Below are 17500 nucleotides of genomic sequence, written 5' to 3' on the forward strand. Positions count from 1 at the left end.
CACCTTATTTCACACATTTAACTGGAAACACATCAACACAACACACTTTGAGATGAGGGGACAGGAAGTGCTAACATGCTAACATGCTAGCTGAGGTCTGTGTGAAGGACTACAGACTGCAGCTCTGTATGATCCATCAGATAATCTTCTGAGTCGTTCTCACTCGTTGGTTTTTACTAATTAAACGAGATGTAAAATGTTAATGAGACTTTTCGAGGTGCTGGTTGGTGGATTTGTTCCCTTGAAGCGGGCTAGCTGTGTCCCCATGTTTCAGTCTTTATTCTAGGCTAACTATCACGCTAGCAGTGTAGTATTGGGCCACATACAGGTGGGACCAAGACACCTGGCGTTCTGTTGAACTGATGTAATCCGGGCTGAGCCTGAGGGAAGACGTCAGCTGAGTACCAGACGTCTACGGCCCACATTTAGAAATTAAGCTACAATTAGGGCCAATAACAGTCGTTCAGTTAGCTTCTGGGTTTTCAGTCCAGAACCAGGGTTCAAGTTATAATCTAACTAACTGTCGGGCAGAGACATGTAAATATGCTTTATAATATAATATAATATGATATAATATAATAAGAGGTGGTTCACGTTTGGTTCACGTGACAGAATCATTGACAGCTTCTTCACTTCACACCTTGTGATCATCGCTCTTTATGCAGTTACACACCTTCATCACTGGAACGTTTTTTACTCAAAGACAGAAAGAAGTTCATGTTGAACATTTGCTGAATTTACAAGAAGCAACAAATAAGTCAGAATCAGTCAGAGACAGAGTTTCACACAGTTTATAAAGTGTCTCCAACTCAACAACTCACTAAACTGACACATTTGTTAAGGGAGTCTGGGGACACAGAAGTCGCCTATACTGGTTACTGTTTAGTGTATCTGTAAAATGTGACATGTTTAGATCAATAAAATGTTTCTTCTTTCATAAACTGAGTGTAAATGGTGAAATCAGTGTAAACAGTGTGTTCAAACAGCTGCTAAATGTTGGCAGGTCAGACTTTAGCACTTTAGACACAGAAGCAGACAGGCTGGTGCAGCCATGCTGCCACAAACTGACACTTTTTACAAGGAAACAAACAACTTACTGTTTTCATTTAATGCTGAATTTACAAGAAGGAGACAATGATTCAGAATCTGTCAGAGACAGAGTTTCACTACGTTATAAAGTCAGAATAAAGTCAGTCAGAATCAGCTCAGCACAAATATTGTTTGAAGTCCGGACGACGTAAAGATTTGAACATTTGTGTTCAAGACTTAAAATCAATTCACACCTTCAGGAGGCCAGAGAAGAAAAGTGAGACACGACGAGTCAGCGTCTCTGTGTGGACCTGCAGAGCCGACCTGTGTGTGGACCTGCAGAGCCGACCTGTGTGTGGACCTGCAGAGCCGACCTGTGTGTGGACCTGCAGAGCCGACCTCTGTGAGGACCTGCAGAGCCGACCTGTGTGAGGACCTGCAGAGCCGACCTCTGTGTGGACCTGCAGAGCCGACCTCTGTGAGGACCTGCAGAGCCGACCTCTGTGAGGACCTGCAGAGCCGACCTCTGTGAGGACCTGCAGAGTCGACCTCTGTGTGGACCTGCAGAGCCGACCTGTGTGTGGACCTGCAGAGCCGACCTGTGTGAGGACCTGCAGAGCCGACCTCTGTGTGGACCTGCAGAGCCGACCTGTGTGTGGACCTGCAGAGCCGACCTCTGTGTGGACCTGCAGAGCCGACCTGTGTGAGGACCTGCAGAGCCGACCTGTGTGTGGACCTGCAGAGCCGACCTCTGTGTGGACCTGCAGAGCCGACCTCTGTGAGGACCTGCAGAGCCGACCTGTGTGTGGACCTGCAGAGCCGACCTCTGTGAGGACGGACTGATGTGGAAACAGAGGAAGTTCTGGTTCCACAGCCGGTCTGTGGCTTCATGTTCACATCAGTGTGGAAACAACATCAATGTGTTACGAAACACAAAGTTGTGTCATCATTTCAATGATGTGTTTGTTTGTTTGTTTGTTTGTTTGTTTGTTTGTTTGTTGGTTTGTTGGTTTGTTGGTTTGTTGGTTGGTTGGTTGGTTGGTTGGTTGGTTGAAGGAGACGTCTGAATGTTTCTGATAACGTGAAGGATGAAACATGTCGGTCTGGTTCTGGTTCTGGTTTCTCCTGCCGTCTCTCAGCCCACGAACCCGTCTGAGGACAGACGTGTTTGTCACTCTGAGGCTCCTGGTTTCGCTGAAACGATGTGAAACCAGCACAAATGTCACAGAGCGGGTTGAGTCGGGCTGCAGGAGGTTCAGAGAGTCGGGCTGGTACAGATGTTCCAGTTGTGGTCGGCTGAGGTGACTGTTTGTTCTCAGGTGTCAGAGCGCTCAGAGGAAGTCTGCAGAAAAACAGGTCAGTCAGCGTGGAGTGACCCACTTCATGTAACGTGTGGTTTCTTCTGCTGTCAGAGGGCTCGGTTCACACAGGCCAACACGTTGATGAGTCCAGGACTGATGACATCATCAGCCTCAGCTGTGGTTACTGATGAATAGCTCATGCTAACATGCTAACATGCTAACATGCTAACATGCTAAACTAGAGATGTCTGGTTGTTAAATGTGTGAATAATAAAACATGAAGGTTTGTTGAGGAGCTGCCGCTCAGTTGAACTTGAACACGTCTGAAGTCTCGTGAAGAGTCGTAACAGGCCGAGGATGAAGGACTGAGAACATTAAAGTCTGGACTGGACCGGCGCTGCTGGACCGGACCGGTGCTGCTGGACCGGACCGGTCACTCAGAAGAGCTGGAGGAGTTAATAAATCTCATCATGTATCAAAGATGAGCAACATTAATATTTAAAGGGAGTTTGTTATAACGACTTCAATCAAAGAGGAAAATGTTGAGAAGTTTAAATGGATTTAAAGATTTATGATCCGTGAAATGTAGACGAGATGTTGAACGCTTCAGTGTGAATGTAGTTTCTGTCTGACGGCCTGATGAGAAGATACGTTTTGAAAACGCTTGAAAAAAACGTTAGCAGACAGTCAGCAGGCAGTTAGCGGACAGTTAGCGGACAGTTAGCAGGCAGTTAGCGGACAGTTAGCGGACAGTTAGCAGGCAGTTAGCAGGCAGTTAGCGGACAGATAGCAGACAGTTAGCAGGCAGTTAGCAGGCAGTTAGCAGGCAGTCAGCGGACAGTTAGCAGGCAGTTAGCAGGCAGTTAGCGGACAGTTAGCAGACAGTTAGCAGGCAGTTAGTGGACAGTCAGCAGGCAGTCAGCAGACAGTTAGCAGGCAGTTAGCGGACAGTTAGCAGGCAGTTAGCGGACAGTTAGCGGACAGTTAGCGGACAGTTAGCAGGCAGTTAGCAGGCAGTTAGCTGCAGCGCAGCGTCACCTGGATGTCAGATCAGGACTTCATGTTCTTATTTCAGGCGTCCAGGCTGCAGAAGCAGCAGACGAACACTGATCGTTGCTCACTGCAGAACGTGAGCAGCTCTCAGATGAACTTCGTGTTAGCATGTTAGCATTGAGCTGTGCAGCCTCACAGACTGACTCTGTGGGCTCAGTGAGATGAAGAGTTGTTCCTGTTAGAGACAGTGAGGAGGACGAGGACGAACACAGTGAAGTGACAGTTCCTCAAACGCTTCGTGTTCCAGCTCTCTACTTCTGCTCGGCGGACACGACTTCAGAGCGGACGACAGCCGCTCAGTTTGTCCTCTCTGACTTCCCTTATTTCAAATGTCACCTGGAGACAAACACGGCAGGTAAACAACAAAGTGCGTCAGCTGTGAGGCAGCAGCTCAGACTCGGACGATGTCACCTGTGCAGGTGTTCGGTCACCTGACACAAACAGCCGAAGCACTTCTTTAAATCTCACCACTTCCTAAAACATCACGAGCGACTGGATTTACTGCACAGACGAGTAATCTATTACATGAGTCTACAGCTGTAGTACAAAGTACAACAGTCACGCAGTAAAACTCACAACATGAAGTCTCGTCAGGTAAATGTGCTCAGAGCTTGTTCACTCTGAACTACAGTCAGCTGGTTTGGTCCTGTGGATCCCAACCTGAGGGTCGAGGCCCTCTGAGAGGTCAGCAGACGAATCTGAGGGGTCACGAGATTCAAGAGACACGAGAGAAGAAGAAACAGACCTGAGACTGAAGCAGCTGGAGACCATTAACCCTCGATGAAGATCTTCTTAATGAAGGTTAGATATGGTCCTCAGATCAGGCTGTGATCTCCTGGGCCCAGTGTCTCAGAACCTGTAATCTGGATCAGAGTAATCCGGATAATGAAGTCCTCCTTTTCTCAGTCATGGATCACGGTGATCCTGCTGACTTTACCTGAGTATTTCCAAACCCTGGCAGGGTGGATCACCTGATCCCGACCGGGCCGGATCCGGATTTCCAAATCTCAAGTCTCCGCCTCCGGGATCTGAAACATGGCGGCTGCTTCACACAGAAGCTGAGCGCGACTTTCAGGTCAACAGTGTAAATTTACCGTCTAATGTGTAGCGGCGCCAACCAACATCTCATGTGAGCGACTATCTGAACTGTCACCTTATTAAAACCAGGCCGAAGCGATCTCTACCTGAGCCGCGGCCGTGCTAACGGGAGCTAACCGGCTCCATTGACTTGTGTGTTAAGCAGCTCGCGGGCTATCGTTAGCGTGACGTCATTGACATGTGCACAGACCTGCTGCAGTACTCAGAAAACACAACGCTACACAGTGTGAGTATTAACTACACAGTGTGAGTATTAACTACACGGTGTGAGTATTAACTACACGGTGTGAGTATTAACTACACGGTTGGTTCAGAAGTGTCAATGCTACAGTAATGCTGGTGATGACGTCATGTTTTTGTGTACATAAACACAATTTGGGATTGTGGACTAAGACACTCACACACCTTCTGCTCTCAGAGCCACTCAGCTGCAACAGGGCGAGTGCTGGAAATCTTTGGAAATGCTTTAATTGTATTGATACATTTAAGGTTTTCAAGTAATTGGAGTTTGAATAAAGTGCTTGAAACTGCTCAAATTGTAATAGCATTACTTTCATGGTATAAACCTTGGTCAGTGACACAATTAGAAACATGTTTTCATCCTAATTTCTCTCCCGTATATAGAAGCTCTCACTTAACATAATGATGGTCATTTATAAAAGGATCTGATTTGATGAAGTAAAATAATCAGTGTGTACACAAACACTTACTGAAATACATTGCTGCATGTTTACTTTTATTTACAGCAGTTTCAGAAAGTGTGGTCAAAAATATTTTACTATGCTTTAAATTTCTTACAATTACTTTAATTATGTGTTAAAAGTAAAACACTAACACTTTAGATAAAGTGTAATGAACATCTTGAGTAACAATATCAAGGAGAAGTGGAGCTGAGACTTTGTCAATCCAAGTCAAATCCACCTCTGAGCTGCGATTCAAGTGATCCTGAAATTTTGGTATCAAGTTGATCCAGATATCTGCCTCGCGTTTTGAAATACTCAAATCCAGCCTTTTATCTGGATCCAAGGGAGGATTGGATTACCAGAGCTGAATCCTGATCTTCAGGATCAGGATTCTCTGGATCTGTGTTGAAATACCCAGTTTTCAGATCAGATCTAGATTTAATCCAATCCGACCAGGATAATCCTGTCAGATCACTTTAGAAATACTGGGCCCAGACGAGCTGTGCGGAGACTTCTGATGTCTTCACGTCTCCGTGCTGACGGACGCTTCGTGTTTTCAGGTCGTCTGTCTCAGTCTTGTGACACAGACAACCTGAAGAACGTCTTCAAATTCAGAACAAATGTCCGATCTGACTCGAGGACGGACCGGTGGTCAGGGGTCAGAGGTCAGAGGTCAGAGGTCACTGTCTAACAGGATTAAATGACGACCTTAAGACATTTTATATCCAGAAGGTCAAAGGTCGACTGGACTGGAGACAAACGATCGTGGTTCTCGTCTCCAGCTCCTTCAGTTGTACATAATGTTCCTTCAATGACTCTGAGACTGTTTACTGGAGTAAATGTACTCAGTTACTTTCCATCCAGCTCTGATCAGAACCTCTGCTGTCAACAGATCCTGATCCGTTTGTTTCTTCTACATTAATATGAATTATGATGTACTGAGCAGGTTTGTCTCAGGGTTACATCACCTGTTTAAACTTCCTGTAGATTTCTGCGATAAGACGGCACAAAGTGAGTCGTGTGATGTTAATCTGACATCATGTGAGTCGGCCACGTTACATTTCCCCAAACACAAACCGAATGTGCTGATGTGGACGTTTCTGTGTCCGACTGCAACATTAAACTACTTTCACATTAAATCTGCTCTCAGACGAGTCTGTTGACAAGACAGAAATAAGAAGTGAGGACGAGGAGGACGAGGAGGACGAGGACAGGGGGGAGGACAAGGTTTGACTGAAAGAGTCAAAAAGAAACAAAATCAAAGAGTAAAAAGATGAAGACTCACCGGTGTGAAGTCCAGACGGTTCTGCTGCTCTCAGCGCTCGTACAGGTGATGGAGGCACAACTCACACTGCTGCTCATAAAGGGAAGTGTGAGTGTGCGTGTGTGTGTGTGAGAGTGTGTGTGTGTGAGTGTGAGAGAGAGTGTGTGAGAGAGTGTGTGTGTGTGTATGTGTGTGTGCGTGTGTGTGTGAGTGTGTGTGTGTGAGTGAGTCACCAGGTCTCTGTGGCGTCTCTGATGTGTTTTAGCGTTCAGACGACGTGTTTGTGGAACAGAAGCATTAATATAATAAATGTTCAGTGGATGACAAACAGGAAGTTCTACTCCGACTTCACTCAGACAGCAGAACTTCACTCAGACAGAACTTCACCTGGGCAGCAGAACTTCACTCAGACAGCAGAACTTCACCTGGGCAGCAGAACTTCACTCAGCCAGCAGAACTTCAGGACTTTAAAGTGTGTAAATAAAATGTTAAAGTGAAGAGCTGCTAAGTGTAAGAAGTCAACTGACTGGAACATGAAGTGGGTCAGCAGAGGAACAGAACACCAGCGTCTGTGTTCTGATCCTGTTTGTCTTGGTTCTGTCATCATTCACTTCTCTGTCTGTTATTGACTCATCAGTACGGTTTGTAACCAGGCTGTTTTATTGTTATCTGATAAAACACATAAATAACAACTAATCAATACAAATCAATTTATTGACTCGTTGAAACTGTACAGACTTAAATATTGGCGATACAAAGAGGTGCATGATGGGAAGGTTCAGGCCACGTCCTCCATGTAGTCGGCTCCGTGGCTGTGACTGAGCTGAGAGACGCTCAGGTCCTGAGTGATGTCATCAAACTGCAGCAGAGGACACACGTCAGCATTTAAAGAGACAATACGCTACGTTTAACTCTCCGAGTGCCTCATCACCTTGTCGCTGTGCTCCGGACCCTCGATGGAAACCTCCTCGATCTCCTCCCCGATGCTGAGCTCACTCTTAGACAGATCGGACCGGTGACTGGAACAGAACACATGAGTTCAGACTGATTTACTGTCAGACGTAAAGAAGTAAAGAACTAAAGACGTAAGAACTAAATAAGAAAAAGAAAAGAAAAAGACGTAAAGAACTAATGTGTGTGTGTGTGTGTGTGTGTGTGTGTGTGTGTGCGAGAGGCAGCAGGTGGAGGGGCTAACTGGCAGAGATGAGAGATGGTGAAACGTTGTTTTTTTGGTTTTTTTTGTTTGTCTCCTCCGTTTGGCTTTCAGCCATGGCTCTCCATGCGGCTACCGCTACACACATAAACAAGGAGGCGGGTAAGAAAGCGCGTCACTGCCCGTAATTCGCTGTGATTGGTCGGTCAGGTTGACGACGTAATACGTTTGGTGCATCAGCATAGAACTGCAATTTATAGAACGTGCCCCAGACGATCCCACGATCTCTGCACTCTGGCAGATCGTCTACACATTCTGAGCCTTCACGATCTAATATCGTCACATCGCACATCCCTAAAAGACGTAAAGAAGTAAAGACATAAAGAAGTAAAGAAGGCTTCATCATTCTTACCTGTTGAAGTCATCGTCGTATTCAACATCATCATCTGTGGAACAAAGTTCATGAGTTTTAACAGTTTATATTTTAGTTTCTTCAAACAAAATGATCAGAGCAACAAACACAAACAACAGAAGAAACTCCAGACAGATTATTAAACTGTATGCAGACGATGTTCACATGTCCCAGAGGAAGTCTCAAACATCAGTGTTGTGTTTAATGTTCCTCCTGTTGTCTCTTTTTAAAAAGATGCTTCTAGTTTCTGGAGTTCAGACCTGCTTCAGCTGGACTGTAACATTTTGCTTTTGACCACCTTTTAAAAAACAAAGTAAAATACAGATTGTATCAGCCTGAACCGGGCCGTGTTACAGAGCACCAGTGTGCTGTCATGGTTCCACAGACCCGTTTGATTCGTACCTAAATGCAGAGATCCAGTTTTATCGTTCAGGACCTTCAGGTCTCTGAAGCTTCTCTCTCTGGAGTTCGACGCTCCTGCAGGAAGAAAAAACACTTTCGTTCAACAACTTCTGATGGATGTGAAGTTTGAAAACATTGTTGTTGGTTGAACTCTGACCGTTCCTGCTGTGGCTCTGCTCTGAGGCACTGCTTCCTCCTCCTCCTCCTCCTCCTCCTCCTCCTGCTCCTCCTGCTCCTCCTGGTCTCTGAGTGTCAGACAGGGACCCTGCTGGACTCTCTCTGGGCCTGGACTCCTCCACCTTCCTGGGATACAAACAGCACACAGTCAGCTGAGCTTCAGCTTCATTAATTCACTGCAGAGTTTGAGCAGAACATGTCTGAACTACAGGAAGCGTCATGTTTCCATGGATCAGTGAAGCTCTGATGTGAATCATCAATCTGACGAGCTGCGTGTCTGCTGCAGCTCCACCTGCTGACACACCACATTAACTAACCTCCTGTTGTTACACACCTGTATACACCTGTTCCTTTCACCTCACACAGTGTGTTGGTCCTTTTACCTGAGGAGACACCAGGTAACACTTCCTAGCTTCTGATTATTTGGGCAATAACTTATTTTGACTTCTGAACTGACTGAAACATTTCTATTGTTACACTGTCGGATCTGGATCAGTGAAGATCAACAGATGTTTGACAAACAACCACAGCAGGACTTTCTGCTGCCGTCTGTGCAACTAGTTCAAATAAACAAGCAGCCTTCAGTGATTCAACAGGAGGAGGAGGAACACCTGTAGCTCACCTGAGCTCAGAGAGGAGGGAGGAGGGAGGAGGAGGAACACCTGTAGCTCACCTGAGCTCTGAGGTCTGACTGTGTTCAGAGAGACGATCATCGTCTGAGTCAGCAGCCAGGACAGACAAGCTGAGACCAGAGAGAGGAGAGAGGAGGGAGGAGAGAGGAGGGAGGAGAGAGGAGAGAGGAGGGAGGAGGGAGGAGAGAGGAGAGAGGAGAGAGGAGAGAGGAGAGAGGAGAGAGGAGAGAGGAGGGAGGAGAGAGGAGAGAGGAGAGAGAGGAGAGAAGGGAGGGGGGAGGAGAGAGGAGGGAGGAGGGAGGAGAGAGGAGGGAGGGGGGAGGAGAGAGGAAACAAAGGCGAGACGATGAGACATAGTCCGTCCTCACTTTCAGCTGGTCTCACAAAGACACCAGTTCAGGACACTCATGCAGAAAATGTCTGATGGAGTTCAAACTAAACTGGAGCTGATGACATCACAGCATCAGCCTGATGATGACATCACACATGAGCTGATGACATCACACATGACAGTGGATTATGACTGTGACTCCTCCTCCTGGTTTCTTCCTGTCCAGACACACTGACACATGCTGGAAAGTCAACACAAACGCTCGTCAGGCGGCGCTCACATGAGCAGAGTCAGCTGTGAGCAGTGTGACCCGGTTCTGCCTTCAGCTGATCCACTTATCATCAGTTCTTATCCACTGTGACTTCATTTATCTGGAACAAACTGACTCAAGTACAATTTAAGACACATTTCTTCTGCTTCCACTACTTTAAAGAGTCACTGCAGGACTGTGGCTGCTGATGAGCTGAATGAAAAACAGCCTCAAGTTATAAATATGAAGAAGTTTTAATAAATGTCTTTACTTGATCTTTCTTTTTTCAATTGTTCCCAATGAGGATCAGAGAGGAAGAGCTCAGCTTCTGTGGTTCAGGTGTCATTTAGTTCTGCAGGCCCACTTCAAGTGTTTCTGTGAGGTCTATAAATGACCCGGTTTGAGGGACTGACTGGTGTTTTCAGGGACTTTCAGTGGACAGTGTCAGTCTGTGACACGTGAGCGCCGCCTCAGGACTCGTTCACAGAGAAACAACGTCGTCACAAGAGGGACAGAAACCGCCAGCAGCTCGTCGTCTTCAGTGACGCGTCTCTGTGTGAACGAGGCCTCCGACCGGAACCGACCAATCACATCTCAGTGTTTCAGCCTCGACTCGGCCGGTAGCTGAGCGCAGAGCGTGCACACTCACTCGTTGAGGCTTTGGCCTCGTCTCATGGGGGACGAGACCGGCCCAGAGAGACACTCCTCCCTGTCAGGGACGGCACTGCAAGGTGAGGAGGGAGGACGAAGACAGGGAGAACAGGTAGAGAGGACAGGTAGAGAAACAGGCAGGACATAAAGAGACAACAACAGGAAGTACAACAGAGAAACAAGAGCGTGACAGGACAGTGTGAGACACCTGCACAGGTAAGACAAGCTGAAAGGGACAAACGGGACGAGATTAAAGCCGACTGATTGAATCTGTTGGAGATGTGATAACGACACGCTGAATAATCCATTACTCTCTGTTCTGCTGTCAGTACTGGGAGGCTATGTAATCTCATTACTTCCTGTGTGCACGTCACAATAAAAGCACTCTGACTTGGAGGCAGTGGAAAGCTTTTATTGTCCATGATGAGTCCATTTACTGTCAGCTGAGCCTCACATCCTTCCTGAGGACATCAGAACCTCATGTGTCCATCTGAAGAGGCTGTGTGCTCAGGGCTCAGCTCACAGCAGTGGATGTGATGTTTAGGAGAACCACTCCAGGGTCCAGATGTTGGCTTGAGATTCACATCTGTTTCAATGGTTAACGGACTGTTTGAGTTTGTCAGGGAGGATTTTAATGGTACTCACTGTTTGTCTCTGTTGGTTCTGTCTGATGAGTCCGTTTCTCCAAACACAGAACTTCAGAGACGGCAGAGAGACGGAAAACCGACAGAACATCTGGACTCACTGACACCAAACACAAGTCTGAACAGTAAAGTTCTGTATCCACGAGACTGGTTCTGGTTGATATTAATATCAGGCCTCCTGGTGTTCGACCCGCCTGCTGCCCTCCTCTCATTGTGTCGTATTAGTTACGTTGTGTTTTTTATGTGGAGATAAAGTTTAATATAATAATATATATTTACATACATGTAGATGTGATCATGTGTCAGCTGTGCTGGTGCTGACAGTGTTGGACTCTGACGATCCAGCTGAATGACAGAACGTTAAATGTGTCCGGACGGTTGTAGTGAGACTGACTCCACCTACACAGTGATGTCACACTCAGTGACGTCACTCAGTGATGTCACACTCAGTGACGTCACTCAGTGATGTCACACTCAGTGAGTGTTTATCAGCATTCATTCATTAAACAGTGTTTCCTCAGGTGTGTGTCAGAGGTCAGAGGTCAGGTGTCCTCACCAGCCGTAGGTCTTCTGAGGTTTGGGCAGCGGGTCGTCGAAGAATGAGTCTCCTTCATCAGGGTCGTCCTCCAGGTCCAGGTCCAGGTCCAGACGCTCCCTCCTGTTGTCGGACGCCTCGCTGCGTCTGGAGACCTGCTGCCGGATGTCTCCTTTACCCTCCGAGTCCTGAACATGACAGACAGCAGCTTCAGCTTCAGCTCGAACACTGGACCAGCGCCGGGATGAGAAGAAGGTCTCATCCAGACTGTTGTTAAGAATGTGATGATAACAGATTAAAGAGGAAAACATGGAGTCAGCTGCTGATGAGTCGCTGCCTTCAGCTGCACGATGTTCAGACGGTTCAACACACATCAACACGACCACAGCTGATCTGTGACGACCACAGCTGATCTCTGACGACCACAGCTGATCTCTGACAGGAACCATGAGAGCCTCCATCAGCCTCACCAACAGTCAGCTGCTGTCTGTTCGTCTGTGCTGAATATCTGAGAGTCTTTATTATAATACTGACTTTTATTCCACCAATCAATCTTTACTGTGGTCTGTAACCTGCTTCACCGATCAGAACTGATCAGAACTGATCAGAACTGATCTGCACTGACTCTCTGTGTGATCATCGTCTTCATCCTGAGCTGGTTCAACATTAAACTGTGAAGCTGATCTGAAGTCAGCTGTGCAGCTAACTTAGCCTCATGCTAATGTTGTTGTTTTCTCATCATTAAATGAAGAACTCGTTGTTACACAGTGATCAGTTCGTTTACAGCCACTAACTGCAGCTGTAACTGTCCTGTAGCTAACTGACAAAGCTAACGTTAGCATGCTACTATCTGACCTGTGTAGGTTTAAGAGCTAACATGGAGGACGTCGACACGTGCTTAGCATAAGCAGATACTTCCCTCTCATTATAGCTGGATCAGTACTGCTGACACACATTTCCTCATGTGTGAAGACAGAATTTATCTTTAACTGTAAATACTGGAAGTGACACGAGCTCGTGATGCCACAGTGACTTCCTGTTTGCTGATTGGACAGATTTACTCATTAAAGTCTGAAGGAGCCGAGACGTTAGTTCAGTTCTGGTGACAGAGCTGATGAAGGTTCACGCTGAGGCTCAGTCGATGTTCTGCGGATCAGAACGTTTCAGTTTCACACAGTCAACCTGAGCGACCTCGATATCTGTGTCACACCCACTTTGACTGGCAGCGAGGGCACAGAGAGCCTGTGGGCAGAGGTGTCGGAAGTATTCACATTCATTACTCAGGTAGAAGTACAGATACTAGGGTTTAAACATACTTCTGTAGAAGTTGAATATCAACTCAAGCTTTTTACTCAAGTAAAAGTGTAAAAGTACTGGTTTCAAAACTACTTAAAGTATAAAAGTAAAAGTAATGTAAGGGGAAAAATGCCATTAAGGACAAAAGCTCAGGCCGCGCCACAGGGGCCTATAGTGCACTACCCCACCTCCCCAAAAAACATTTTCTAAAGGCCATAATGACTATAATGTTATATTAAAATATTAATGTTGAAAAATGTGGGATGCACTAGGCGACCTGTCTCAGCCTCATTGAAAATGGACGCGTTTTAGTACAATGCAAATACATTAAAGAAGCATATATGTACGACTGAGCATTAACATCTGTGACACAGTCTCTGCCGGACATCTTTGTACTAGGCTACATACAGAAAGTCTGCGATGTGAGTTGTGTGATGTGCAGGGTCGATGGACCGGAACAAACCAACAGGGTGTCCTCATTTTAGGGGCAAGGCCACATGACAGGGCACCAAGGCCACTGAGTAAAATTTGGTGGTTTTACCTTTCAGATTGATACCTTAACATCCTAAATTATAATAAGACATGGATTATGTATTAAAACATTTTTTAATACCAATATCAAGTTAATGTTACATTACAAAACAGTTTTTTTTATAGTACATCCAAAAAAGAGTGTGAAAGAGTGTAATTCACACAGAAAGCCGGCGCCGCGGCTCCAAAAGAGGCGTGACGGTACGTGATGATGATGACGTGTGTGTTTTTTTCAAAGTGTTTCCCGGTGTCCTCCTGTTAATCTACACATGTACCCGCTGACTGTTTATAATCATATGATGCTGTTATAATGTGCTGTGATGAGATCCTGACCCATCAAACATCCTGGAAAGTGCGACGAAGAGTCGGTCGGACAGACAGGCTGACAGACACTTCTCCACGAATAACTGCTGGTATTTTTTTCCTCATATAAGTTGCCAAAGACACGACCAGTTACTACGTTCCTGTTGTTTGGTCCTGTAACGTTGCTTTGTGGGACAATTATCTATATTTTGTTGAGTGAAGGATCTGTACAGTTATCAGACAGTGAACACCATTAGACCGACACACCCCCACTCCGCGCCCCCGGCTTATCCGTTCACACTGGTTCGGTTCGCCAGTACTGTGCCTCTCTGGAGGCGCATCAGAGGCGCAGCGAAATTTCACGAGTAACAAGGCTATTTTTAAAATGTAAGGAGTAGAAGTAAAAAGTAAGAGTAAAAAATAATTACTCCAGTAAAGTATAGATACCCAAAATTTCTACTTAAGTAAGGTAATGAAGTATTTGTACTTCGTTACTTGACACCTCTGCCTGTGGGTGGAAACACCTGCTCGCCTATCAGAGGACTGTATGAAGTCATGACATCACTTCCTGTCTGAGCTCAGTCGCACCTGCGGCCATACAGTCTGTCAGTGCGTCTACAGCAGATCTGTGTGTGTGTGTGTGTGTGTGTGTGTGTGTCACCACAGTCGGCCTCATTGAGGTCGTGACAGCGTCTGAACGTCTCTCAGCAACACTTCCTCTGTTATTTAAACTTCTGTCTGTTCATCAGTTTGTTATGTTATCTCTTGCTCTGGTTAATGGATCAGCTGTCGGTGCTGGTGTCAGTGGAGCGCTCGTCTGACCACAGAACAGAAAGTCATCAGTGACGTCTGTGAGATTGATCCTGTTATAATACAACATGTGAGTGAACCTTCTGGCAGCAGCTCAGCACAGTGAGACAGTCAGTGATGTAACTGTGAACAGGTGGAGCAGCAGAGTGACGTCAGGTTAGTAAGCAGAGGAGCTGATGAGTGTTAGCATGAAGCTGCTGCTGGTGTCTTTAGTGCTGCTCTGCATGTCGTTACCTTTGCTGCTGTCTGACTCTGTCCTCTGTGACTCTGCCCTTTATATCTGGGGATCTGTGCACGACAGGGACACCACACATCAGCCTGCTAACAAGAGCCGAGGCCACGTCGAAGACCTCCACACACCTCCCATCATCTGCACTCTGAACGCTACTCTGTGACTGAACGCTCAACCAGAGACGACAGAGAGAGTTATTACTTCAACTCACAAAACTGACTGACACGACCTCAACATTATACAAAACTCTGATCATAACGTCTTAAAGGAACAGTTCACCTCAAAGTCCAGCCATCATCTCCTCCTGATGATATAAAGTCAGCTGAAGTCTCGTAGTCCACAGAACATTTCTGGAGTTGCAGCATTCTGCTAAACAGCTGAAGCAGCTGGAGACTTGATTTAAAATGTGTGGTCGGTGCATGCTAACTGACACTGTTAGCTCAGCGGAACTACCTGATGCTAACACTGTTAGCTCAGCAGCTCCAGTGAAGACTTCATGTTAATAAAGGGTTAAATCTGGTCTCCTCAGATCAGGTTGATCTCTGTGATCACAGCAGACGAGCTGCATGGAGACATCTGATGTTTAAATCATCTCCAGCTGCTTCAGCTGTTCAGCAGAACGCTGCAACTCTGTTTTACTGTGAAGCTCCAGAAATGTTCTGATATCTGACTTTCATCATCATGGAGGAGATGATGGCTGCTGTCACAGACCTTCTACAGTATCTGAGAACACTGACACATTCAGGGTGACTGAACTCTTCATGTCAGCTCTGTGGTTTTGGGCAAGAAAACAGAAGAAACTGAAACAAAGTGGATTTAACTCTGAAAATGATCACAAGAGTCCAGAAGACGTCACAGGACTGTCAGACAGCAGGTGACAGCAGACGTACCTTACTGACAGGTGGACAGCTGATCCTCTGAGGCGGAGTCACGTCAGAGTCCAGAACCACCTGAACACAGACGACAGCAGGAAACACTTTGTCAGGGATTCTTTCATTACAACACCTCACCTCTCAACACCGGTGGCACTTAGCTGAATGCTAACTACCACACAATGCTAACATGTTTACAATGCCAACATGACTGCATGTGAACACAGAGCTGCAGCTAACAATGATCTCATTATCGATCATGTTCTGGATTAATCGATCGCTTGTTTGTGTTGTTAAGATGTTCAGTTTACTGTCACAGAGGAAACATTCACGTTTTGAGTTTTTAGAAACTCGACTTGATTCATGTGTGATCAGAAGAGATGATGTCACAGTTGAGCCTGGAGGAGAAAGTGAAGGACTCACCACACTCCTGCAGTCGGAGAACAGACGCTTGTAAAATCCCAGAAACAGCTGGAAGTCTATCGCTATGGAAACAAAACAATAAACAACAACAGAGTCAGCTGATATTTTACTGTCATTATTGTTTTCTTTCATCGTTAAGTGGCCAAAAGTATGTGGACACCCTCGTGCACCAACTCCAGTGTTGTTTCCGTCTGTTCGTTGTTTCAACATGAAGAATCGTTCCAGTTCACTCTGGAAGAACTTGACTGGTCCCGGTCCAACACCGACTGTGGACCAGGCGTCACCAGTCAGCTGTCCACATACTTTTGTCCGTGCACATGATACAGAGGAGGCGACTCGTACTTTTAGAGAAGCTCTTGTCTGCAGCTCTGAGCTCGTCACTGATGAACGTCTCCAACATGTTCCTGCAAACACAAAGTCACACTGGACCTGAAACATCTGTGTGTGTGTGTGTGTGTGTGTGTGTGTGTGTGTGTGTGTGTGTCTGTCTGTCTGTCTCTGTGTGTGTGTGTGTGTGTGTGTGTGTGTGTGTGTGTGTGTGTGTGTGCAGACCCACTTGTTCAGCCCGGGGAACAGGTCCATGAACACTCTCTTCAGGTCGTCTCTGAGGATCGAGCCGCTGTCATCCTGCAGGAGGAGACAAACAGCAACAATCAACCTCAACAACGCAGGCTGTGATTGGCTGCTGACTGATGACATCACACTCAGGTTCTGGGCGCTCACCTTGTCGTAGACGTCAAATTTCTTGCGAGCGTGTGAGATCTGTGCGTGAGACGGCTCCTGAGACACAAAGATATTTCATTAGAGAGAACAAACACACAGACAGAACTTAACAACACGTCTGTCTGTCTGTCCGGTGCTAGTGCTGGTTCTGGTCCGGTGCTAGTGCTGGTTCTGGTCCGGTGCTAGTGCTGGTTCTGGTCCGGTGCTAACAGGTTTGTGAACACGTGTTTTCACTGTATATGTCTCCTGTAGTCAGGAACAAGGATGACATGGACTCTTCAGTCTGGTCCTCTGACCAGTCCATTAGTGAAAACAGTCCGGACCTTCAGCTGATTCTGCTGTGGACCAGTCAGAAGAAGCTACACTGGCTCTGGTTTTTAAACATGGAGGTCATGAGTGGGTTTAGTTTTAGTCCTTGGACACGACAGCCTCCAGCCCCTGATGTAACCGGTTCTTTGTTCTAGACCAGCAGAGTGTTGGTGCCACTCTGGAACCAGGTTTTCTGGCCCGGAGCAAAGATCTGGTTCCAGAGTGGCACTGGCTCCAAACCAGCACCTGAACCACCTCAGAGGTATCTGAGGCCCAGTGTTGGTCTGCACCCTGTGGCTCTGTGCTGAACCTGTTCTGTCAGTACAGATAACAGCTGGTGAGTATCAGGAGCAGCTTCATGCGGAGCAGAGGGACGGAAGAACCGG

The 17500-nt window shown here is 46.6% G+C and overlaps 1 protein-coding gene across 3 annotated transcripts in view; it reads right to left on the minus strand.

The window, feature by feature from the left end:
• Positions 1-7124: 7124 nt before the first annotated feature.
• cep43 (centrosomal protein 43) overlaps positions 7125-17500 on the minus strand; it is a 17147-nt gene continuing 6771 nt past the window's right edge. Inside the window, exons 7-19 of one of the 3 annotated variants that reach the window (XM_073492588.1) lie at positions 16806-16862; positions 16639-16709; positions 16425-16486; positions 16083-16144; positions 15678-15737; positions 14790-14843; positions 11637-11803; positions 9246-9314; positions 8553-8698; positions 8396-8470; positions 7994-8027; positions 7360-7447; positions 7125-7287 (exon numbers count right to left, since the gene is read on the minus strand). In XM_073492588.1, the coding sequence (XP_073348689.1) occupies positions 7207-7287; positions 7360-7447; positions 7994-8027; positions 8396-8470; positions 8553-8698; positions 9246-9314; positions 11637-11803; positions 14790-14843; positions 15678-15737; positions 16083-16144; positions 16425-16486; positions 16639-16709; positions 16806-16862 (1026 nt within the window). In that variant the 3' untranslated portion in view covers positions 7125-7206. The remainder of the gene's footprint in view (positions 7288-7359; positions 7448-7993; positions 8028-8395; positions 8471-8552; positions 8699-9245; positions 9315-11636; positions 11804-14789; positions 14844-15677; positions 15738-16082; positions 16145-16424; positions 16487-16638; positions 16710-16805; positions 16863-17500) is intronic. The other 2 variants (XM_073492590.1, XM_073492589.1) reach the window with 2 other exon arrangements.

Source organism: Pagrus major, chromosome 22 (genome assembly GCF_040436345.1).
Source record: "Pagrus major chromosome 22, Pma_NU_1.0".
In the NCBI taxonomy this organism is placed as follows: Eukaryota; Metazoa; Chordata; class Actinopteri; order Spariformes; family Sparidae; genus Pagrus; species Pagrus major.